The following is a 25,264-nucleotide window of genomic DNA, read 5'->3' as shown; positions in this document are numbered from 1 at the left end:
TAGAGCATGTTCTATATGTTATAGTTCTGTGTGATTAGTGACAGAGTGTTTGGTAAACGTAGAGCATGTTCTATATGTTATAGTTCTGTGTGATCAGTGACAGAGTGTTTGGTAAACGTAGAGCATGTTCTATATGTTATAGTTCTGTGTGATTAGTGACAGAGTGTTTGGTTAACGTAGAGCATGTTCTATATGTTATAGTTCTGTGTGATTAGTGACAGAGTGTTTGGTAAACGTAGAGCATGTTCTATATGTTATAGTTCTGTGTGATTAGTGACAGAGTGTTTGGTAAACGTAGAGCGTGTTCTATATGTTATAGTTCAGTGTGATTAGTGACAGAGTGTTTGGTAAACGTAGAGCATGTTCTATATGTTATAGTTCTGTGTGATTAGTGACAGAGTGTTTGGTAAACGTAGAGCATGTTCTATATGTTATAGTTCTGTGTGATTAGTGACAGAGTGTTTGGTAAACGTAGAGCGTGTTCTATATGTTATAGTTCTGTGTGATCAGTGACAGAGTGTTTGGTAAACGTAGAGCATGTTCTATATGTTATAGTTCTGTGTGATTAGCAGTGACAGAGTGTTTGGTAAACGTAGAGCATGTTCTATATGTTATAGTTCTGTGTGATTAGTGACAGAGTGTTTGGTAAACGTAGAGCGTGTTCTATATGTTATAGTTCTGTGTGATTAGTGACAGAGTGTTTGGTAAACGTAGAGCAGGTTCTATATGTTATAGTTCTGTGTGATTAGCAGTGACAGAGTGTTTGGTAAACGTAGAGCGTGTTCTATATGTTATAGTTCTGTGAATGACTCTTACCGTAACATGTTACGTTAACACACCAGGCACGTTCTCAGGTCGTTGTTTATGCGTCATATAACGTAAACACTTATTCAGCCTGTTGTTCTCTGTTCTAGTTTTAGTTTAAATTGCCGTTCAAGATGAAATGTCGTTTCTTGTTGTTGGATTTTATCAAATAAATTTCCCAAAAAAATGCGACTTATACTCGAGTGCGACTTATAAATGTTGTTTTCCTTCTTTATTCTGCATGAGATGAGATTTATACTCCGGAGCGACTTTTAATCCGGAAAATACGGTAGCATCGTATCGTATCATACCATAGTTTCAGTTAGGTGATGTTTTTGAGCAGCAAGTTTTCTAAGTCTGAATTCTCTTTCACTGAACGAAGACTGGCTTTATTGGCTTGTTAGCTCTTCATGAAACAGGCTTCATTCAAACTTAAGAGAAACAAATTTGAACTCACCAAACTCATCTTGGTAAGACTTTCCACCGTTCCAATAATCACCATCTCTGGTACGGTTGAACTAACAGCTTAACTATTTTGTTCCTCCTCCCTCGGATTTTATTACAATTACCATTGGGAGCATCTCTGAATGATGATGCTGAGTGTGATCGAATCCTTCTACGTTTGCGTTTTGTTATAAACTAGATCTTGTGTGTCTCAGAATGAAGATAGAAATCAGCCTTTTACTTCAGTTTGTTGTATTGCTTCAGTGACACAGTACTTAGGGCGTGATCACACTGTCCTTTTGGCCGCGGCCAAAACCGTTTTTTTCAGCTAAAGTCTAGTACCTTTAAGCAGTGTGAGTGCACCCGCTCCGCGCTCAACTGCGGCCAGCGGACCGTCCACGGCCCGCTTGAAAGAGGTGGGCTTTAGCGGAGCCGTTTGCACATGTACGAGCACGAGTGTGCGCACGTGTACGAGCACGAGCCCTACGGCAGTAGCGTTATGTCCGCCTGTTCGGACATGTAAATAGAAGGACGGACCATGCGCAGACATTTAACAACAACAACAATGGCGGTGAAAGGTTCACGTTGGTGTGATGCGGAGGTGGAGTGTTTACTGCAGATTTGGTCGGATGAAAATATTTAAAAACAGTCGACAAGACGCACAAAATCCCCGAGGTCTATGGAAAGATTTGTAAACAAAGCCACACACACGCGATCAATGCGTGTGACGTGTTACGGCGTGATGGCGTATGGACAGTAAGAAGCATTGGCCGAGGCCCAGGCAGTGTGAGTACAAACGGGGCTGGGGCGTGGGGGGGAGAGGGAGGGGGGACAAGTACCCTAAAGTCCGGGTCGTGGTCCGGGAGGACAGTGTGAGCAGGCCCTTAATATTTGGAGGAGCAGAATATGTGATCTTTCTTTTTTTATCCCCCCCTTTATCATATCATCTTAGTGATGCAGTCAGCCTCCCATTTGATCTTTTTCTGTCTGTATCTCTACTTCCTCTCTCCTGTTCCTGTCATTCACACTCTGTCTCATCATTTTTAATTCTGACTCCTTTTCTTTTGTGTCTTGACAGATTTTTTCTGAGATCTCTCCCTCTTGTTCTCTCCTTCTTCTCTCCATCTGTATCTCATTGTCTCTCCATACAACCAGCCTTTTGCCGAATCCTAATGAAAGTTTACCCTTTAAACACGATACAACACATCATACATCAGACCACGATCTCTAATATATTATCAAGACACAATATGCGTGTGTGTGTGTGTATATTTATATATATACAAATAATGTATAAACCTTCTGACGTCGGCGTCCTCATATCCTCCCTGCTGCCACCACATTGAACACAACCCCAAGGAGGTTTCAGGGAGGGAAGGAGGTCGCTGACTGAGGCCTAGCCTGTGACAGACTGGTTCACAATCTGTAGTTACATTTAATGATTTACCCTTTAAGTGTTAAGCTGACAGAATACAGAGTGGCTAGAAAAAGAGCAGTGCAGATTTAGTGGCATCTAGTGGTGAAGTTGCAACCAAATGAGTCACTGAACAAAACTAAAAGCCTGTTCTTCAGATACTGCAGTTTTTGTTAAGATGGGCATTTTATACAGATGCACAAGGCACCCTTGAGCCTATGTAAGAAAACTGCACCGGGCTTTCAACTGGAAACCCAGCCCCCAAGCAGAGTACTTAGAGCAAGTGCTCACCAAGTAAGAGCAAGATCATTGCTGTGTTCAGCCTCATTTATTCACAGCGTCACATTGTAGCAGAGTTCAAATAACATCTGTGTTGACGCCCACGCAGTATGTCCATGTTGACTTTTGGTGACGAAATTCTAGCATCTACAACTTAAGGGCGTGATCACACTGTCCTCCCGGACCACGACCCGGACTTTAGGGTACTTGTCCCCCCTCCCTCTCCCCCCCGCACCCCAGCCCCGTTTGTACTCACACTGCCTGGGCCTCGGCCAATGCTTCTTGCTGTCCATACGCCTTCAAGCCGTAACACGTCACACGCATTGATCGCGTGTGTGTGGCTTTGTTTACAAATCTTTCCACAGACCTCGGAGTTTTTGTGCGTCTTGTCGACTGTTTTTGAATATTTTCATCCGACCAAATCTGCAGTAAACACAACGTGAACCTTTCACCACCATTGTTGTTGTTGTTAAATATCCGCGCATGGTCCGCCCTTCTATTTACATGTCCGAACAGGCGGACATAACGCTACTGCCGTAGGGCTCGTGCTCGTACACGTGCGCACGCTCGTGCTCGTACATGTGCAAACGGCTCCGCTAAAGCCCACCTCTTTCAAGCGGGCCGTGGCGGCCCAGCTGGCCCCAGTTGAGCGCGGAGCGGGTGCGCTCACACTACTTAAAGGTACTAGACTTTAGCTGAAAAACCGGTTTTGGCCGCGGCCAAAAGGACAGTGTGATCACGCTATAAGGTTGCCTTTTTGCTTGTCAGTTTTCTGAGTGTCCACTAGGAGCAGGTTTCATAATAGAGCAGTTTCTCTTTGATCCCCATGTTAAACAGGCTGTTTACACAGCATCATTAAACCTATCTAAGGCCTGGTGCATCTCTCCATGACAACACTGAGGGGGGTGATTGTTTTTATACCAGGCTAGTTTTTATTTTACTGGAGGTTAAAGTTCATGAATAATTAGGGGTGCAGCTTCTTGAGTGACGGCTAGCCGCTGGACCTCACTTCTCCTAGGGAAGTAAACGTCAGCCAGATGGACGTATCTCCCTCCTACCTTTTTTTTAAAAGAGGAAATTAGGATAAGAGTCAAAGTCTGACAAGATGGCGACTCCCTTAGGCGAGGACGTTTGGAACAACTTGAGAGAACGGACCCCGGCGGAGAGGCTACTTCCATTATTTATACAGTCTATGGAGTTTAGTGCTACTTAGCTACTGCTACCTTGCTAACACACTGTGCATAAATGATGACGTAAACTGCTGAACATCATCATGTCAATGTTGAATAGTGCAGTATTCAATTATTTGAAGACTGGATTCCTAATGCTCTAATAAGATTATGCTGATCCCATTAGATGTAATCCGGCTCGACATTTTCATTTCTCTACATTGATTTCATGGTTTATTGGAGCAAATGTATGTCATATGTAATATAAGAGTCATCACCTTCTCATAACAGATGAGTTAGGTGCTGTATAATGTGTGTGTGTGTGTGTGTGTGTGTGTGTGTGTGTGTGTGTGTGTGTGTGTGTGTGTGTGTGTGTGTGTGTGTGTTTAAAGCATGCAGCAGGTCAAACTCAGTGCAGTAGGTTAAAAGGTCATTAATAAACCAATGATGAATGGAGATTTTTTTTGACTAAGTGTACAATCAGAGCATAGGTTTAAACAGTATTGGCAGCTGCAGGCCCGATCAATAACTCTCCCACGTCATCAGGAAACTTAATTTACTCTGAGTGGAGACGATGGGAAGAAAGCTCGCCATCCAATTTGCCAGGAACATTATCTCTGGCAGGAAGGAGGTGATTGTGTGATGGCAATCTATACATGTACAAATACACACACATTATTGCGTTGAAACACTTCCTCTTAACCAAATAAACCTAGTTTTTTGGGGGAATTTATCTAGCTTTTTAAGGGTTCACTTGCATTTGGCCCAGTAGATTCATGCTAGACGGAATGGTTACCACGTCAGACCACCGCAAACCCTTCGGCAGCATTTTAAAAAATGTTATGCCATTCATTACTCCCAGTCTATGGTGATTTGCTGCAGGGATATGTTGCTGCTGGCTGTTGGTATGTTGCTGCCGTATGCATCAAAATGGTATATTGCTGTTGTATTGGCGGACACCACTGTGTGTATAACTTGTGGCTAATGCCTTAACAGTATACTGGAAGATACAGTAACTACTGTCAGACAGTGTTTATACAATGATCTGAAGCATCATTCAGACATTAAAGCAGTTACAGTGTATAAAAACTTCAATTACTTTTCTGCATCGGGGCAGCAGAGTGGAGCAGTGAGATTTACGGTCCTCGCTCGGAGCTGTTTGTTCCCTCCATTTTCTCGCTAAATTGTGGCTGTTTGATGTCGAACAGAGGTGTGATACAAACAAAATATTTGTGCTCACCTTGCTCGACCAGCTAACAAATCTTTATTCATTTCAGCATTATGCATAAGCCAGCCTTTAAAGTCTAACGTCATGTGCCTTTGAGTAAGACATTTAAACCCTGGCTTTACTCTGCAAGACTGCAACTGTAATTTGTACATTAGCTCCCAGATATTCAAAAATAGCATGGTGTACTCAGCGGAGCCCTTCATTTGGAGAAAGGTTAAAAAAAATGCTTATCTACTAATAAAGTAATTAACTTCTTCATCTTCCGGCCCACAACGTTTTGCTTTGCCCATCATTTAAGGTGCCAAGAGGTTTCACAAAGCAGCTTCTTATTCATCTCCAGCCTTAGTCATCACTTGTCATTGGCTGTAGCACCTCCACGAGAAAGTCATTTTTCATATAAGTGCAACTCTTTCAGCACCTCCCAGGATCTTCTTTCTCCTCTATCTTGCTCTGACAAGCGCCTTATGCCAGATTCTCTCTCTTTCTGTAATGAATGGCTTGAACGGCGCAGAGCAATTACCCTCACTGGATATTGCAGTGCATCCTTATTTTATTCTTCCATTGAGATTTTGATGCGCAGCATTGGCAGGCCATTTCACAGCACAGTCTTGCTTCATTTTGATTCAGTAATAAGATGGATTTAAAGGTTTAGGCCAATGATGAAAGAATGAATGGAGTGATGTTCTGCTTGGAAAAATGTCATAAAATGTGAAAGCGGGAGGTGTGTCACAGTGCCTATTTATAATGTATATCATGCAATGTATAATATGCACAGTGATATTTACGTGTAACACTGACAAAATGTACTGTATCTGTTCTTTTGTTCTCTATGTCACCCTAAGGAGTAGATTTATATCCTGACTGACTTAAGCCTGTGAATATTCTCATTTGTCCAGGTCATCGTTATCCCCATAGAAATCAACAGTTGTGTGAGGAGTTACAGTTGTTGGTGGGAAGTTGGTTTCGACTTTGTCCGTGCTCTAATGGGTTAAAGCATCAGTGGTTGGAGTCACATGAGGCTTTTGTGAACAGTTGTGTTTTGAGGTTAGATTGTTGAATTTCCTGGTAAGGGATGAAAATGCAGCATTGTAAATTGGAGATAGGTGGTATCTTAGACCTCCTCCTCTGTTGATGTCCACATCCTGGACAGATAGGACAGATGGTTTGAAAGAGGAGTAAAAGAAGCCATATGTAAAAGTAGAGAAACAGAGGAGGAGGTCTGAGACACCACTTATCTCCAATTTACAATGCTGCCCTTTCACCCCTTCCCAGGAGAGTATGGGACTGGTCACACGAGGACACGTTTTCCTGTAACTGCATTTTTTTTTAGTATTGGTTAGGCCGACCATCCACACACAGCCGGTGTTATCGGAGCCTGAAAAAAAGTCATTTTTATAACCAGGTCCCAGAGTGGGAATATTTGAGAACACCCCTCGTGGCGTCATTGTATGGATGGCGAAACTGCATTCTTTGCTGTCATCTCCCCACCTCCGACCTCTAAACCCTGAGAGGAGAGAGACACGGACCCACAGACTGTATACTGAACATGCATGTGAATAAATTAGATAGACCATATATTTCTCTCTTTTCCCTGATGGTCTTAATAAATCGCTAAATTGGTCGCTAGTAGCTTTTTCTAAATAAAGTTGCCAAGAAGGTTGCAAAAAGTAGCAAGATAGTGCCCGCCTGTGAGTGCTTTGGGATGGGGAAGGGGCTCCCAGCAGCACCCACTACTCGGTGGGGAGTGGCTACAGAGTGATTTGTGCATCAGAGTCTCCAAAACACCACAAAAGTCTCCAATAACATCAAAAACAGTCGACATTTATCTATAGGATGGATGAGGATTTGGGAAGTCGCCAGAATTGGAAAGAAGCTCTCCGGTGCTTATATTATGATTCTACATAACAGCGTCTCCCTGTCTCTTCTTCTCCTTTTTAGTGTATTTCTGTGGCAGTTGTGTACAGCGTATTTAGCATTGTGTACGGCCTCACTAGAGGTCAAATACCTGGATCTCCACACCAGACATTTGGACCAGTCCCAGCCTGGTCAGATGCGTACATGAACTGATGAAGCCTCTTGGATGAGAGGTGAAAAGTCTTCCTAGACAAAAAACCAAGTCTTAAAATCGTGTTCGGCAAACACCATCTATAGCCAGCACGATCTCTTAGGAATAGGTTTACACAGCGAGCGATCTGTTCCAACTGACTTTTTCGCTTGCACGAAATACCCGTGGATATGGCTACGTGCCCCGGCTCAACCTGGACTACCATCCCAGCAGGGAGGCGCTGGAGGCGGCGGCAGCAGGAACGCAAACAGAAGCGGGAATGCAGAGCTTGCCTGTTGCTAAGCCTAAGGAAGCAGCCACACAAACTGCCGCTTCTGAGTATCTTCTTCACAAACACGAGATCACTGGCGGACAAAATGGACGAACTAACACTACAAGTTGCAAATAACAACATTGTGAAGGATTGCTGCATGCTGCTCATCACAGAGTCTTGGCTTAATCCTTCCATTATGGATACAAATATTGAGCTAGCAGGTCGCACAACATTCTGGCACGACAGGACTAGAGACACCGGTAAAAGCCGCGGAGGTGGGCTTTGCATTTATGTTAACAACTGCTGGTGCACTGATAAAAGGACAATGAACAGCCACTGCTCGCCACATCTGGTATCTGCCCCGTGAGTTCAACATTGTGATGCTAACAGCTATGTACATTCCTCCGGATGCTAATGCTAAAGTGGCTCTCGGACATTTATATGACACTATCAGCAGCCAACAGTTCGTTTCTTGAGGCTATTCACATCATTGCTGGGGACTTTAATCATGTGGATTTAAAAACTGCACTCCCTAAACTCCATCAGCATGTTAAATGTGCTACCAGGGGAGACAACACACTAGACAAGGTGTATACCAACATTAAACAAGGCTTCAGGGCTAAACCACTTCTACCACAACCAGAACTGTTAAACCATGGCCTGAAGGTGCTTCTGAACAGCTTGAGGACTGTTTTGAGTCAACAGTCTGGGACATCTTTAAACACCAAGATCTGGAGCAGTACACAGCATCTGTTTTGGACTATATAAAATACTGCACAGATAATGTAACTGTGGAAAAGCACATCCGGGTCTACCCAAACAGGAAGCCATGGTTGACAAAAGAAGTGCAGTGCCTGCTCAGGAAGAGAAACATCGCTATCAGGGCTGGTGATGCAGCACTACACAGCACTGCCAGATCCAACCTGAAGAGAGGCATCAGGGAGGCCAAAGCTGACTACAAAAGGCAGATTGAGGACTTCTTTGAGAGCAACAACTCCAGGCAGGTGTTGCAGGGGGTTCAGCACATCACCAACTATCGACCGAACAACACCTCGGCTGATGCCAGTGACATCTCACTGGCGGAGGAGCTGAACCTCTTTTTCGCCCATTTTGAGGCAACCTCACAGGACACAGCCACACCACACCTTTCAGCCCACAGCAGTCACCTTCTCACAGTGGAGGAGCATGAGATGCGACGCACGCTGAGGGCGGTGAAGCCGAGGAAAGCGCCAGGGCCGGACAGCATCTCGGGACAGGTGCTCCAGGACTGTGCAGACCAGCTGGCTGGGGCTTTTACAACCATTTTTAACCAGTCACTGTCCCAGGGTCCCAATTACAGTAGTCAAGGCGTGAGATAACAAGAGCCTGAACCAGAACCTGTGCTGCTTTCTGGGTCAGAAGAGGACGTATCCTCCTCCTGGTGTTGTGCAACATATATTAACACGATGTGTTGTAAATAAAGTAACCACAACACTGAACATCTCTCTCATCATACATGAGATTTAACTTAATTTCACATCTTTTTGTCTTTCCTCCTTTTTCTTCTCTGAGACAGTTTGTCTCAGCGGGGATGTTCTGAGGCTATCTCCGTGCCTACAAGTTAATGTGACTAAGGTGTGAGTCACGAGGTGATTAATGCCAATGTTATTGATTGCTTGAGTAGTGTAGATACCACATGAATTAGGCTCTGTTTATGGTCAGTGGAGTCAAAGGTTTATGGGATATTTCTTCATGCTGTCTTAGAATCATAATCTGTTGTACGGGTGATTCATTGGTAAAATCTGACCAGAGAAGACAGGCTTCACAAACATGAAGATGGAGACCTCTGTTATACTACCTTCCCATCAAGGCTTAGCTAGCTTACATATGGTAGATCAATTGTGCAGCTTTTGCAAAAGTTGTGCATAGTATCTGGTTGCTTTTTTTAGCACAAACTCAGTCGAATACTGATACTAGAAGGTGAAGTTAAAACTGCAACTGCAATTTTTTCTTTACACTCAGCCCTGATTTAAAAAAAAAATGGAAGCCTGCAAAACTGCGGCGTATACCACTACAATAGCAGTGACGCTATGGCGATCAGCTGGGAAATCCCACCTACACTGATAAAGTCATATCCACAGTGGAAAATTGAAAAGAGGAAAGTAAACAGACATATTGTGCCTTGGCAAAGCCATTGGCAGCAATTTGGGGATCAGGATCTTGCCCAAGGATACTTCGACATGCAAACTGGAGGAGCAATGGATTGAACCGCCAATCTACCAATTGGTCGGTGATGTGCTCTACAACCTGGGCCGCCCAAAAGTACTTGTTCCAAAAAAGTGACTTGAGTCAAGCAGCACCGTACATTGGACACCACATTAGAATTGCAGTCATCTGCTACCTGCTGTTCACATAAGAATTTAATTTCCTAATTTAGTTTTAGGATTCTGCTGGCTGTTTACTGTTTACGTTTCCTGTTAAATGACTTGTGTTACTCAAAGTTTACAGAATATAATGAGACTCTTTACTGTGTCACAATGACCTATTCACTTAGGAGGGGGACTGTCCACAGTCCACAATCCATACTTGGTCTGTGCAGGGAATTTAAGCGGTGACCCCAAGGACTAAACTACTGCCCCAAAAACAAATAAATTCAAAAACTTTATTTTGCTGTTCTTTTATACTAAATTAATCTACACAACACAACACGGCTACACGATGGTGTAGTGGTTAGCACTGTCGCCTCACAGCGAGAAGGTTCCAGGTTCGCATCCCTGGGCCCTTCTGTGTGGAGTTTGCATGTTCTCCCCGTGTCTGCGTGGGTTTTCTCCGGGTTCTCCGGTTTCCTCCCACAGTCCAAAGACGTGCAGGTGTTCGGTTCATTGATGACTCTAAATCACCCGTAGGTGTGAATGGTTGTCTGTCTCTGTTCGTCTCTATGTGCCCTGCGATACACTGGAGTCCTGTCCAGGATGTACCCCGCCTCACGCCTGATGTCAGCTGGGATCGGCTCCAGCCCCCCCGCGACCCCGACCCTGGGATAAGCAGTTGAAGATGAATGAATGAATCTACACAACACATACTTTAACATATGTTTATCTGGTGTAGTTTTTAGACATTTAGCTTATTTGAATGTTGCTAATTGTCAAGGGGCCATTTATGGCAAAGCTGCTGAACTAATTGGCTCTTCATACTATGCTGTATGTTTCTGTAGAAGTCCTGAGGCTGTATTTGTGTTTTGAGTCATGTAGGCCACAAGTTTTTTGACCTACCTTGTCTCTGAGTCTCTCTGTCTGTCAGTGTGTTGGCTGAATAAGGAACAGCTATTTTTGTGAGTGTTCTGCTTTCATTAATATCTCTCTGCTGGGAGACAAACTAATGAGTCCTGGCTCTCTGATTGCAACATCACAACTTTTATGCGTCACATCAGACACTTTTTGTGCTACATCACAGTGGGTGCTCTACATCACACGCTGTGAACTACATTCACCATAAAGACAGTGGGCTATTTTAGAGTGGAGTGGGATTTTACTTTTTAGTGCAGAATTGGGAGAGTTGGTCTTGCTGTTATTTAAACCCATGGGATTCAAGATATAAACATATTTCAAAATTGTGCTCACCTTTTTAACAACAGTAATAAGATATTATGATGAAATGATGCTTTGCCTTTATAGGACTCAGAGTCTAACTGACATGTCTGGGTGTGGTGCAATAAAGAGGAGATTGGCTGACATACTTTGCAGTTCCTCTGACTGCAAACACACTGAGCTACTTGGTTTCTATATGACTGGACCAAACTTAAGATCCCCAACATCCGGAAACAAATAAACAACAGCTGGTCACAGAGGGAAATAGTGGTCCAGCTTGGCTTTCCAAGCAGATGCTGGCTGTCCAAACATCTGTCTCCTTATACCTGTATGCATGTGTGTTTCCGGGTCATTACCTGTTGCTGGTATGGACTGCTCACTATTTAACAAACGAACGCATACACTGCTTTCAGAGGCAATTTTTTTCTACAAACAAAAATGTTTCATCTCAGTAATTTGACAGATGAAGAGTTCCACAGGGGCTTCAAATTCACTGTGAATCAGTGGCGGCTGCTTGTCTTTCAAGGAGGGGAAGCTAATTTTTCCGGCCTACATCATAAATCTGTTTGTTTATTTATTTGTAACTTCTACCCTTCGTTACTTTTCAAGAAAATGATGTGTGAGCTTGTACCAACTAGGCGTCTTTTCCAGGGACTTGACCAGTGTCCTCTCAATGGCAGCAGAGCTAGGTTCCTGAAACAGCCTTGGCCCAGCTGGAGCTGCTGCGCCAGGCTACTGTGAAGTGTGACCGCCTGTGAGTGTGAATGTGAGTGTGAGTGACGGGGGAGAAGCTCCACAGCTGCTCGTTGGGAAAAGAAACTGCAGAGTGACAGAACAGAGTCACCAAACACAACGCTAGTCGTTTTTAACAAAGACAAAGTCTCTGGGGATTGGTAACGTCTCCGGATCAGTTCAGAACCACAGAATGAAAAACTTGGAAAATGCTCCTCTGGACTCAACCTCAGACAGCTCATCCAATCATCATGCCGAGCGTCCGGGCCAGCCCACTGTCCCATAGACCCTCAGAGACGCTGAGTGTCCGATGGGCGGTACAAAGCCCAGCCTTTGTTCCAATGAACGTCTAGTTTCACTGCAGTGGAACAACCCGCTCTACGTTTCCCCATTGAAGTCAGTAGAAGCTGAGCGTCTGAATGTATAATGCACTGTGGCGCTGTGGATGAATGAGAAGGAAGTTGCGTTGGTTACCTGTGATAAGTAGCTGATTCTGAACAAAAGATGAAGGCTTTCTAGTGCGTATTTATTCAATGACATGTACACACAGAAGTACATATTTCACCACATTTTTATTGGTGACATTTTAGGGGAAGCTGAGCTTCCCTTGCAGTCTTAGAACAATCGCCACTGCTGTAAATTATGCTATTTCAAGGTTTTATCACATTTTCTTTCTTTTAGCCACATATATTTTGGTGGATTTTTATATACATATAAATGCATATTTTGATTATTGTTCTCATCTGATCATAATTCACACTATAAACCTATAGTATTTTAATCACAGGCTTACAAGCTTTAGAAAACATTGATAAAGAGGTTTCTCTGAGGTTGGAGTTTGAGTTTTTTATCGTGGGCGATTCACTCTTTTAGCCACACTCAAATGTCATGGTAGACTGCGCCTTTAAGTAACAATTGGATTACAGATTAAGCTAAAGCATTAGTAAGAAAGAGCAGAACCGTATCAGGAGAAAGACCAAGACGGAAAGTTAAAGTTGTGATGGGAATGTGATGTGAACAGATGTCTAACTTAATTATCCACAACTATTTGAGATCTTATAGGTCAGCTATGTTGAATGAGGAAATGTTAAAGCACTCTGTTTGGTGCTTCACTGTGTTTGTAGTCTCTTTACCTGAAGTAGGGGTCCACCAAAGTGTTTTTTTCCTATGGCCAGCATATTTATTTTTAATTCTTTGCAATGAAAGATATAATGGGGATGTTTGCAATGCTACAAATAGTACCTCTATTCTGCGCTGAGTGCTGCACGTTTGGCCTTTTGTTTTGGTCTCAGACAGTTGAAAAGTGTTCAACTTAAGGTAAACCACTACCTACCGTCACTGTCACTTTTTTCCCAGCTGTCCAATCACAGTGGAGGAGGGGCGGGACAAATACCACAAAGACCAGCCGTCACATCTTATATATACAAGTGCATTTAATGGAGGAGAAATTAAAAATCTTAAGAACCCACAAAGACCTTACATGCTTCAGCCTTCCCTTCCTGCAATGCAAGTGCCAGAACAAGTACTCAACCTTGTATTAACATGTTAACTTCTGTAGATATATCTATGGACACACAGCCTTAGTCTATAAAGTCTGAAATCAATTCCATGAGCGCATACCTTTGATTCTTTCAGATTTCTTAACTGAGGATTGACATCTGCTTCACTTTAAAAACTTATTTAAACTGCTGCAACAGTAAGGCTATGAGGTCTTCTTAGTGGTGTCACATTTCCAGGACTTACCAACCAGCAGATAGGCTAATACTAGATGTTAACTGCAGCTTCAAGCACAGAAATAGAAAGAGATGCAAAGATGCAGACAGACGGCAGGGGAAAAAAGAAAGCATCTCAGGTCTAATGTTATGTAGAAAGCATTGTAAATAAGAAAAACTGTCAATCTTCTACATTTTAATCTTTTATCCTGATTGCCTGGTGAGATTGCCTTTCACTCTGCTACAGATAAAGCATGCTGAATTGGATTGAACTGAACTGAGATAATATCCCATCAGCACCATGAAAGGGTCGCCATGAAGCAGAGTGGCTGATATGTCTACAGCCATTATCCACTTGCTGTATTAGTTATGTAACTCTACTCAAAACACCATCGTGACAAGAGGTGACAGCAGGCTACACACACACACACACACACACACACACACACACACACACACACACACACACACACACACACACACAGATAATAATATGCCTCTGTGTTAAAGGCTCTCACAGCAGGTTTGGGTTCCAACTTGGACTCCGTACTAACAACATCCACGGCCATGGCAACCGTGTCTGTGACTAGCTGTGTCCGAACTCACTCCCTTGTTCACTCTCTCATTATTCCCTATTTAATACATACATGAGCAGTAATTCCAGATTTCTGTCAATCATCATCATTTTTCATCTTCAACTGTGAAATCACATAACAATCATTTTCTGTATTACGTTATGGGACACATGAACGTTTCACTCAGTATTCAGACAATCAAATAAAATGGCGGAGACAGTATAGTGTACTAAACAGTGGTGTACTGTAGCATAGGCTATTCTTTGGGATAGACACATCCTCTCACACACAAGTGTTTGCACATAAGAACACACCAAAGTAAAATTTTCCTTCACACACAAAGGTTTTATTGGTGAATTCATACATTGTGAAAATTTTCTTGTGAAACATCTTTAAACTAAAGTCTTAAGGCCTTTACACACCAGGGCATGGTGAATAAATGACACAAAAGTGCAAAATGCTCGCCTGCGAGTGTTCACACTGGTGAATTGGCCTTCCCTGATTGGTTCAAAAGATACGCAGTCTAGAGTTTTTATTGTGAAAGGCAAGAAGAAGAATTCCTTTATTAGTCCCGCGAATGGGGAAATTCAATTTTCACTCTTATTATCAATCATGTTACACACACACAGGCCCGAAATACACACAAGCACAGACAGGACCTATATACATGCAACCAACGGAGAGATGTTAGAGCGAGGACGCTGCCAGTGACCGGCGCCCCGAGCAGTTGGGGGTTTGGTGCCTTGCTCAACAGCACCTCGGCAGTGCCCAGGAGATGAACTGGCACCTCTCCAGCCACCAGTCCACACTCCATTCATGGTCCCCATAGGTGACTGGGCTAGGAACCGGAGGGTTGCTCGTTCGAGTCCCTGTGGGGACCATGAATGGAGTGTGGACTGGTGGCTGGAGAGGTGCCAGTTCATCTCCTGGGCACTGCCGAGGTGCTGTTGAGCAAGGCACCAAACCCCCAACTGCTCGGGCTGAGCTACTACTGCCCCAAGAACAGAAGGAGTAGATCTATTATGCTTTGCCTTCGTCAAGGTTGAAAGGAGTTTGCCATCTTGAATGGAGAGCACAGAGCCTCCGTGTTATTGTTTTAGAATCACCATGTATGTATTTCGCGGTGCGTAATCTCAGAAAATCGACCCTGTTCCAGAAAAAAACTTTGATTTATCGCCATGTATTTTTCTGTGTGGAAATACTCGTGACAAAAACAATAGTTTGATTTTTTTTTATGACATGCAGCAAAGGGCCGTCGGTCAGATTTGAACACTGAGCCATTGCTTTTTGTACACGGGCGTAGCTCACCTGGTAATGAAGCCATGTACAAAAAGCAATGGGTTGTATTTTCTCTATGAAACTCACAATACAAATGTATTATTATCATCAGCAAGAGGGTTTCCGGTTCAAATCCCGGCTTGGGCTCATCCGTGTGGAGTTTGCATGTTGTCCCCGTGTCTGTGTGGGTTCTCTCTGGGTTCTCCGGCTTCCTCCCACAGTCCAAAGACATGCACGTATTAGGTTAATTGATTTCTTTAAAATGACCAGTAGTTGTGAATGTCTGTCTCTGTTCGTCTCTATGTGTCCTGTGATAAACTGGTGTCCTGTCCCGGGTGTTCCCCGCCTTACGCCCGGTGTCAGCTGGGATTGGCTCCAGCCCCCCGCGACCCCGATAGGGACAAGTGGTTGAAGATGGATGGATGAATTATTGAAATCATTCTTTGTTTACTGCTATGATAGGCTCTGCCTCAGAGCGCCCCCTCTGGATATAAGGTGTATTGCAGCAGATAACAGTGATAATATTTGTGTTAGTGAGAGCTACTCTGCTCTCTTTAGCAGTCGAAGAAACTTGGCATTTCTGAGCGTTGGTGTGGTAATTGCACAGACTTTTCGTCGCCCACTGTCTGCAGACTGTGAAGCATGTCATTCAGTTAATTTATCTTCCAGCGTGAGGGGGCTCACAGTGAGCACTTTGATGCTGGAGACACGGTCTTAAGTGTCTTCCAGTGTCATTTGAGTCTCTGTAGCAAACATATGTGTCTGTTTTCCAGTGACTTTACAGAGTTTCATAGAGTTTCATATGATTTCATGTAAACATTTTTACATTAGATGCTGGTAACGGCCAGTGTGACTGTTCTCACCACAATAGTGCACATTGAGCTGCTGGACTGAGAGGAATGTAGATTTGGTTTGTTTGTAAATCCAAACGCAGGGCATGATTAGAAGTAGTTTTAAGAAGAAGTTTGTTTTACGACTACAAATCTTCTTTTTTGTGACTAACCAGGTGGCTAACCGGGTCTCACAAGCATTCAAAATGCATCCTGACCCAATTTTACATTGCTTGTAAAGTCTACTCCAAGGTGCTGGAAAGGAGGGTTCATCCTATAGTCGAACCTCAGATTGACGAGGAACAATGTGGATTCCATCTTGGACGTGGAACAATGGACCAGCTCTTCACTCTCGCAAGGATCCTGGGGGGGGCCTGGGAGTAAGCCCATCCAGTCTACATGTGCTTTGTGGATCTGGAGAAGGCATATGACCAGGTCCCTCGGGAGATACTGTGGGAGGTGCTGCAGGAGTATGGGGTGAGGGGGTCACTTCTGTGGGCCATCCAATCTCTATACACCCAAAGCGAGAGCTATGTTCGGATCCTTTGCAGTAAATCAGATTCGTTCCGGGTGGAGATTGGCCTCCGCCAGGGGTACCCTTTGTCACCAATCCTGTTTGGGACAAAGGATCGATGCGTATTCGTGGTGGGGAGGGGGTTGTAGTTCGGTGGGCTGAGGATCTCGTCTCTGCTTTTTGCAGACGATGTGGTCCTGATGGCATCGTCGGTCAGTGACCTTCAGCACTCACTGGAACGGTTCGCAGCAGAGTGTGAAACGGCTAGGATGAGGATCAGCACTTCTAAATCTGAGGCCATGGCTCTCAGCAGGAAACCGATGGATTGATTACTCCAAGTACTGAAGGAAGGAGTGAAGTTCAAGTATCTCCGGATCATGTTCATGAGTAAGGGGACGATGGAGTGTGAGTTTGGCCGGAGAATCAGAGCAGCGGGGGCAGTATTAAGAGAGCTGACCCGGAAGACAAAGCTCTCGATCTACCGGTCAATCTTCGTTCCTACCCTCACCTGTCATGAAAGCTGGGTCAGGACCCAAAGAACGAGGTTGTGGGTACAAGCTGCTGAAATGGGATTTCTCAGGAGGGTGGCTGGACTCCTCTTCGAGAGAGGGTGAGAAGTTCAGCCATCCGGAGCAGAGTCGCTGCTCCTTTGCGTTGCAAGGAGCCAGTTGAGGTGGTTCAGGCATCTAGTAAGCATACACCTCCCTAGGGAGGTGTTCCAGGCCCATCCAGCTAGGAGGAGGCCTCGGGGGAGACCCAGGACCAGGTGGAGAGATTATATCTCCTCACTGACCTGTGAACGCCTCAGGATCCCCCAGTTAGAGCTGGTTAATGTGGCCCGGGAAAGGGAAGTTTGGGGTTTCCTGCTAAAGCTGCTGCCCCCATGACCCGACCCCAGATAAGCGGTTGAAGATGAGATGAGATGAGACTACATACTTGCTAACATCCAAAGCATGCTTGACCTTTATGCTGGGCTGCACTGGCTGTAGTGTTGACGTATGACAGTGCTGCATTGCCTGCTCACAGACTAAAACAGGAAATAACTGATCATATAGAACCAGTCAGGAAGCAGTAACCCAAATCTGCCAGCGTCCTGTCCCACATGAACGACAGAAATAGCACCGTTCTAGGTCGCTCAACTGCACAACTAACTTTATGGCACTGTGTGTGTGTGTGTGTGTGTGTGTGTGTGTGTGTGTGTGTGTGTGTGATAGGTTTTGAAATGCATTTCTCTTTACACTAAGGTACGGAATAGACTTGATTTGATCAGTGGTTGTAACACATAAATGCAAATGAAGGAGGGGGAAAATACACGTTTTATTTGATTGATTTTAGCTTTAATCCACTATTGCAGCAGATCACACAAGCTCCATTATAAAAAGGGCCGCATTACCATTATACCAAAATAACATTTATGTGTGTGTGAGTTTGTTTGTGTGCATGTGTGTGTGTGTGTGTATCCTCACTATTAAAAAGGAAATCAACTTTCCCGTCCTATCCTACAAACAAGGTCAAAGACCTCACACTAGAGAACCTCATTATAAACTCACCTCCATCAACACGCACACACACACACAGGACCTTGCAGCCACAGAAAGGTCCCATAATGTGTGCGGTGCATCGATTTTTTTTTTTGATGTATGCCTCTGCTTTGAGCAGGAATCGAGTGCTTTTGTCCTTGGCCTTGTTAAACTGATTTATAATCACTTTGGACGTCCTTCCTCTGACGCGGACGAGGTCACATCAGGACAAATACATAAACAGTTTTAGCAGTTAAGGCACAAATCATAGGGAATCTTTTCAATATTTGTTTTGTTACCAAACAATAAATTCAATCTATTGGCTCTACACTGCCAGTATTTTGTACCATGTATTAAGTTTTGCATGTGTATAGCAGCTGAATTGATTTGTGTCTTTTTTTTTGCAGTGGATACAGAAGGCAGGAAGTTGAAGGGAACCATCCAGAGGAGCACGGAGACGGGTCTGGCTGTAGAGATGCCCAGCCGGACCGTCCGTCAGGCCAGCCACGAGTCTATAGAAGACAGCATGAACAGCTACGGCTCCGAGGGAAAGTAAGTAACTCATACTGACCCGGTTCACCAACGCAAACACAAACCTGAATCTAAAAAAAACAAACAAAAAAACAGTTAACAAACCTGCAAAACTAAAATTTGATTGGAAAGATTAAAGGAAGGCAGAAAGGGAAACCATGTGTAAAAGAGAAGGTCAACAAAGATCTGCAATGAAAAGAAACCACTGGGCCACTGCATTGGGCGCTCAGTTCTCAGGTCTGTTTCTCTGTTAGTTAGCAGGTTAGACAAATGGAAGTGGACTACCTTCCTGATCCTCCCTAGGAGGCGATCCTTTCTATAGACTCCCTTCTGTGATGCCAAAATCACTACATGTGCATAGCACCCTTACTGTGGGCCCAGTCCTGGCTCATTCACTGCATTTATTTGATTTTTGGCATTATCAGTTGTGACTGGGATATTAGTAGGCCCTTCTTGGCCTCTTTATCTTCCATTCCTCCACTGCTTGTGTCAGTACCAGTGCAAGATGAGTGCCTGTATGACTCTCGTAGAGGGGGCGTGCCTGGAGCACCGGACTTAGCTCTATGTACCCCTGGACTTCCACCTGTCTGCCCTGAGCGCAGCAGAGGATGCTTGGAATAGTTAATTCACAACTTTTTTCTGAAGTGGGTGCGCAACGGGATGTAGTAACGTGGCTTAAGCACTTTCAGCATGTGTTTACAGCCCTTGTTATTCACAACCGAATATGGCCTCATGTCTGTAGCTATAAGCACATCGATAGCGTTTGTGATCTACTTAAATGCCGCGATGATAAGCGGTTGAGCAGCCTTTGTTTTCACTCCAGTGAGTGAAACACGGGGTGATGTGCTTCAAATACGTAGCCATGCTTGATGTGTTTCCACTGTCATATGGCTTTCTTGTGACTACACACCATTATACTTGACAGGGAAGCCAAAATGCTCCCATACAGGGGATTTAAATGACGCGGGGCCTCAAGCCCCTCCATTCCTCTACTCGCAATGACCACACTTTTCTTGACAAGTGTGTGGTTTGCACACAACTTTTTTTTCATAAATCAATGAGCGGATCACGTGTGTGCCAAACTGAAGATATGGATCAGAATGGATCAATGATAATCTGTGCACCACTAGTTTGGCATGATTCAGAAACTAGGATTTGTGAAAGGTTTTCTTATTTTTGTGATTAAGAGCATGTTTGCTTTTTCAGCTTGAACTTGAATGCAAAAAAAGAGAAAGTACATGTTTTTGTCATGGTTGTCTTGGGTGATTTCACAAAGAATGGATTGCAAACACTATCTGACACTTATAAATGTTTGATTCATAGAAGATGTTGAGCTAATGCAATTATCCATGAGGAAAAGTTTAAATGTTGCCTTTGCATCAAGAACACAGTCGACAGAACGAGGCAGAGAGACAAAGAAAAATGAAACTAACGAGTATGGACCAACTCAGTTTGCAACCTGTCTGACTAAGAAGCAGTTGAAACAGGTTGTATCATTTCATTAGTGATCAGATCATCTCTCATGATGTATTGCATTGTTTTGCTCCTGTTAGGTATCTTCTTTGTTTGTGTGTCTGGAGCATATCTCAACAATTTCAAAAAAATTCCCATGAAATTTGGTGCATTCTTTGGCATTTGTGGAGATTATGCACTCTAAAATCTATTTTATATTCCTCCTGCTCGTGTGTTTCTATCATCCATCTAACAGAAACATTCAGTAGGGGTGATGGCACACACACACACACACACACACACACACAGAGTATACAGTAAAGCCCAGTGGAAAAGCGCCTCTGACATCAGCAATACTAGTGTAGTACTACTGAACACACACACACACACACACACGGACACACACAGACACACACGGACCCATGCAGATCAGTGCCGACCTGGCTACCAGCTTGAATTCCTACAGTTACATAACAAGAGGAGGCAGACAGGAGGACAGACTGATTGAGGCTGGGATGGTTTAAAGACACACAGAGGAAGAAAACAGGGAGAGGTAGAAAGAGGATGCAGGGAAATTAATATTCATTTTATTTTTCCAATATGTAGATATTCGGATTATGAGCTGCTGCATGGGAACTTTGTTTTAGCTTGTATGAACATGTTAGCTGATATATGAAGATGCTAACGGTTTAATCTGTAATGTTAATTGTATACATGGTTTAATGTTGGGTTACTCAAGCAGCATATAGGAGGTGTTAGCGTCACTACATATGCAGCTATATGAAAAAAGAAAAGGAAGCCATTATTGGCCTGTGAATGTTCTCATTCGTCCAGGTCGTCGTTATCCTCAAAGCAATTTCAGTCAAAAACAACTGGACTGGTTGTTTGTCTAGGAAGACGTTTCACCTCTCATCCAAGAGGCTTCATCAGTTCATTTACGCATCTGACCAGGCTGGGACTGGACCAGGACCAGGACCAGGCTGGGACTGGTCCAACTAACCGGTGTGGAGATCCAGGTATTTAACCTCTCACAAGGCCGATGATGTCACTGACACCCTTTGTGCTCCAAGTGCCCACGCCTGTTGTTAGAGTGACAGTCGTTGGTGGGCAGTTGGTTTCGACTTCGTTAGAGCTCTATTGAGTCTGAACGACAGTCGTTGGGGTCACCCAGGCCATGTGTGAACAGTTGTCCTTTGAGGTTCAATTGTTGAATCTCCTGGGAAGGGATGAAAGGGCGGCATTGTAAATTGGAGATAAGTGGTGTCTCAGACCCCCTCCTCTGTTTAGCGATGGTTTCGATGGTAAAAGAAGCCATCTATGTAAAAGTGGAGAAACCATCGCTAAACAGAGGAGGGGGTCTGAGACACCACTTATCTCCAATTTACAATGCCAGTTGTTTTTGACTGAAATTGCTTTGAGGAAGCCATTATTGATTGTTTCATGTAAATACCAGAACCACACCAAGGCCCTCATCAGGTTCATCGATGGTTCATTTTCAGAATATTAATGTACACGTAAACAAACGAAATAATCAGGAAGTATCGGAGAGTCAGAGTGAGAGAGTACACAAGGAAGCGAAAGAGCGAGGCATAATTTGCGTTTGGTTAATGTATTCAAACGCTCACTCCTCTTTCTTCAAGTGGGCTTAACTAAAAACACACCACAAGTCTATTGCTTTTTATTAATTGTCTGTACAGTCACAGTCGTGATTGCAACCCTGCAACTGCAAATATGCTCTTAAAGACGTCCGGATTATGTTTTCTATTAACAGGAAACGTTGTTAATTAACATATCTGTCAAGTTGATAGTGAATTTATCAGCAAAATGTTAACTGCCATTGTCATCATCATCATTCATCTTCATCCGCTTGTCCCTGTCGGGGTCGCGGGGGGGCGCAAGCCCATCCCAGCTAGCATCGGGTGTGAGGCGGGGTCCACCCTGGACAGGACGCCAGTCTATCGCAGGACACATAGAGACAAACAGAGACAGACAACCATTCACACCTACGGGTGATTTAGAGTCATCAATGAACCGAACACCTGCACGTCTTTGGACTGTGGGAGGAAACCGGAGAACCCGGAGAAAACCCACGCAGACACGGGGAGAACATGCAAACTCCACACAGAAGGGGCCCAGCCAGGATGCGAACCAGGCACCTCCTTGCTGTGAGTGCTAACCACTACACCACCGTGTAGAGTTAGAAAAATTCATAAATTAGAAAGACAGAGGTCAAAGAACTAAAAACCGGAGAGCTGCTCGAGAGGCAGCCGTCTCCTATAGAACCATTTGCAACACTACGGATAAAAGAGATGGAAAGAAGTGTTGCTTTTCTCAAGTGCTGGAGTCCAAGAACATTATAAACTGACTTTGAACCCATAAAATACAATTAACTTGCAATAAACAATTAACCAATCACACAACAATTTGATAAAGTAAACTCAAGGCAAGAATAGCAGCATTGCAAACAAACAAATGCACATATTTGTTATTGAGAATGTACATTGTTTATCTCCATGCTCAATGAACTTTACCCTAAACCTTAAGCTTAACTATAACCATTGTTGTAAAGGCTTTCAGTTAATTCCCTATGATGCTACTGGAACATGGTTTTAATAGTTTCTTAAGCCATTTTAGTTTTCTGGGAAGTATTACAACCGTGGCTTTAATGAAAGATGTTCTTCAAGCTAAATTTAAAAAGTTAGAAATGTCAGAATAATACGTTTGTTATATAACCGTTTTATTATCTCATGATTCTGCACAGACAGAGGAGCTGAGTGGTTCCAGTAGAAAACTTTATGCTCTCAGCGACAAGCGTTGCTACATTCAGTTGAATCATTTAAAATAGGCCGCACCACATTATTTAAATCAGAAACGGCAAAACCTGTGCTTGTCTTCCTGTCCGCCTGTGTTTCAGTCAGCTGTTTGGCTCAGTCTGTTGATTGAAAAGCTCTGTGCCTGTGACCATGAATAAGCATTTTGTTAGCTTACACCATCCAATCACACTTATGAGCTTATTGATTTATGGCAATTCAGGACCAGGCAGTGTGTGTGTGTGTGTCTGGTTGTGTGTGTGTGTGTGTGTGTGTCTGTGTGTTGATGGATGGTAGTGATGGGGTGTGCTATAATATACATTTGTCTTACACATAATCTTCTCTGTTATTCATGTGTCTGAATTGTAGAAACGTGAATTTTTCTCCTCCCTGCTCCTTTTTGATCATGAAATATGTAAACAAAGTTGTGCGTTGATTGTGAATTGCTATTTTAAATTATGTTCTCTGCTTTATAATGAGTTGAACAAATAAAAATGCTGATGTTTAGGTACTCAAAGCACTTGGTTAAAGGTGAGGTACAGTGAAGATCTTCCTGGTTACTTTATGAAAACGCTGTTTTAAAGCAGGGCTACACGGTAGTGTGGTGGTTAGCACTGTCGCCTAACAGGTCCCTGGTTCAAATCCCAGGTGGGGCCCTTCTGTGTGGAGTTTTCTCCCCGTGTCTGCGTGGGTTTTCTCCGGGTTCTCCGGTTTCCTCCCACAGTCCAAAGACGTGCAGGTGTTAGGTTAATTGATGACTCTAAATCACCCGTAGGTGTGAATGGTTGTCTGTCTCTGTTTGTCTCTATGTGTCCTGTGTTAGACTGGCGTCCTGTCCAGGGTGGACCCCGCCTCACGCCCGATGTCAGCTGGGATCGGCTCTAGCGCCCCGCGACCCCGACAGGGACAAGAGGTTAAAGATGAATGAATGATGAATGCCTTAAAACAGGACACATGCCGTGTTTACTCACTGACTATTCAACCAAAACCACAATCTTTTCACAACCTTAACTATCGTCTTTTTGTAGCTTTAGCCACACAGCACACAAACCTAGCATTGTATAGATAAAGCAGGTCGACCACTAATCGAAAGAAAATGAATCCCTCACCTTCATTCACTTGACTAAGAACCAAACTTTGACTTCACCTTCATTTACAAAACATAAATGAATAAGAACATTCAGGAAAAAATCGTGCTGTTTGGAACATTTTGCGTGTTATCCGCCTGCAGTGCACGGTTTACACTGAGCGTCACATTTCTGTGAAACTGCTGTGTAATCCCCAGATGTGCCTCACACACACCAATATTATAATCTAAAGCTCATGATTTTATCACCCAGTAATACCCCGACTCGGCTAATGTTGCTGGACTTATGCCTTGCATGTCAGCATTCTTTACACACACACACACACGCACACACACACGCACACACACACACACACACACACACACAAACACACACACACACACACACACACACACAGGATTTTCATTCATTCTCTCAGTTTAATATGATTTCTGCTGCACATACAACCATTAAGTGCACAACATCACACAAACATTATTAAATATTTATTATAATACATTTTTTAAATGAGACATCCGGAGCATAAATTAATATCACATATTTAAAATGACCTGCAATAATTTAATGTTTGCTAACGTCTGCATAACTGACTCATCTAGGCTAAGTGATTTTGTGTGTTAATCATATTGGAGAGGGACTGCCTTGTAAATTATTTTGTAAGCACTGTTAAATGTGAGCCTGTGTGCCTTTGTGTGACTTTGTTCGAACAAACTAATAAATATTTTAATACTTTTTTCCCTTCAATTCAAAATAGGGATAAAGCTGTTGGGTAATGCAGGTCGCAGACCTTGTGGAAAAACAGTTTGGTATCAAAATCATACATTTGTTTCCTTAAATGTGCATCTTAAATACTTTCATAAGAGACAGGGATGAATAAAAAAATTGTGCAGCTATAAACTCAAATGAAATTTGAAAGTGGAGATGAGGGCGGGGCTCAAGGTTAAAGAGATGAAGAGAAATAAAAGAAAGCAAAGATTAAGAGGGCTCAGAAAAAAAAATC

The 25,264-nt window shown here is 43.5% G+C and overlaps 1 protein-coding gene across 1 annotated transcript in view; it reads left to right on the top strand.

Moving 5' to 3' along the window:
• rims4 (regulating synaptic membrane exocytosis 4) overlaps window positions 1-25,264 on the top strand; it is a gene marked incomplete at both ends in the record, with an annotated part of 67,322 nt that overhangs the window by 24,400 nt on the left and 17,658 nt on the right. The window contains one exon of the mRNA XM_083939961.1: window positions 18,800-18,935. Coding sequence (XP_083796087.1) covers window positions 18,800-18,935 — 136 coding nt within the window. The remainder of the gene's footprint in view (window positions 1-18,799; window positions 18,936-25,264) is intronic.

This window comes from Echiichthys vipera (genome assembly GCF_963691815.1).
Source record: "Echiichthys vipera genome assembly, chromosome: X".
Taxonomy (NCBI): Eukaryota; Metazoa; Chordata; class Actinopteri; order Perciformes; family Trachinidae; genus Echiichthys; species Echiichthys vipera.
Note: the sequence above shows the minus strand (reverse complement) of the source record. Positions and strands in the feature narration are given on the sequence as shown.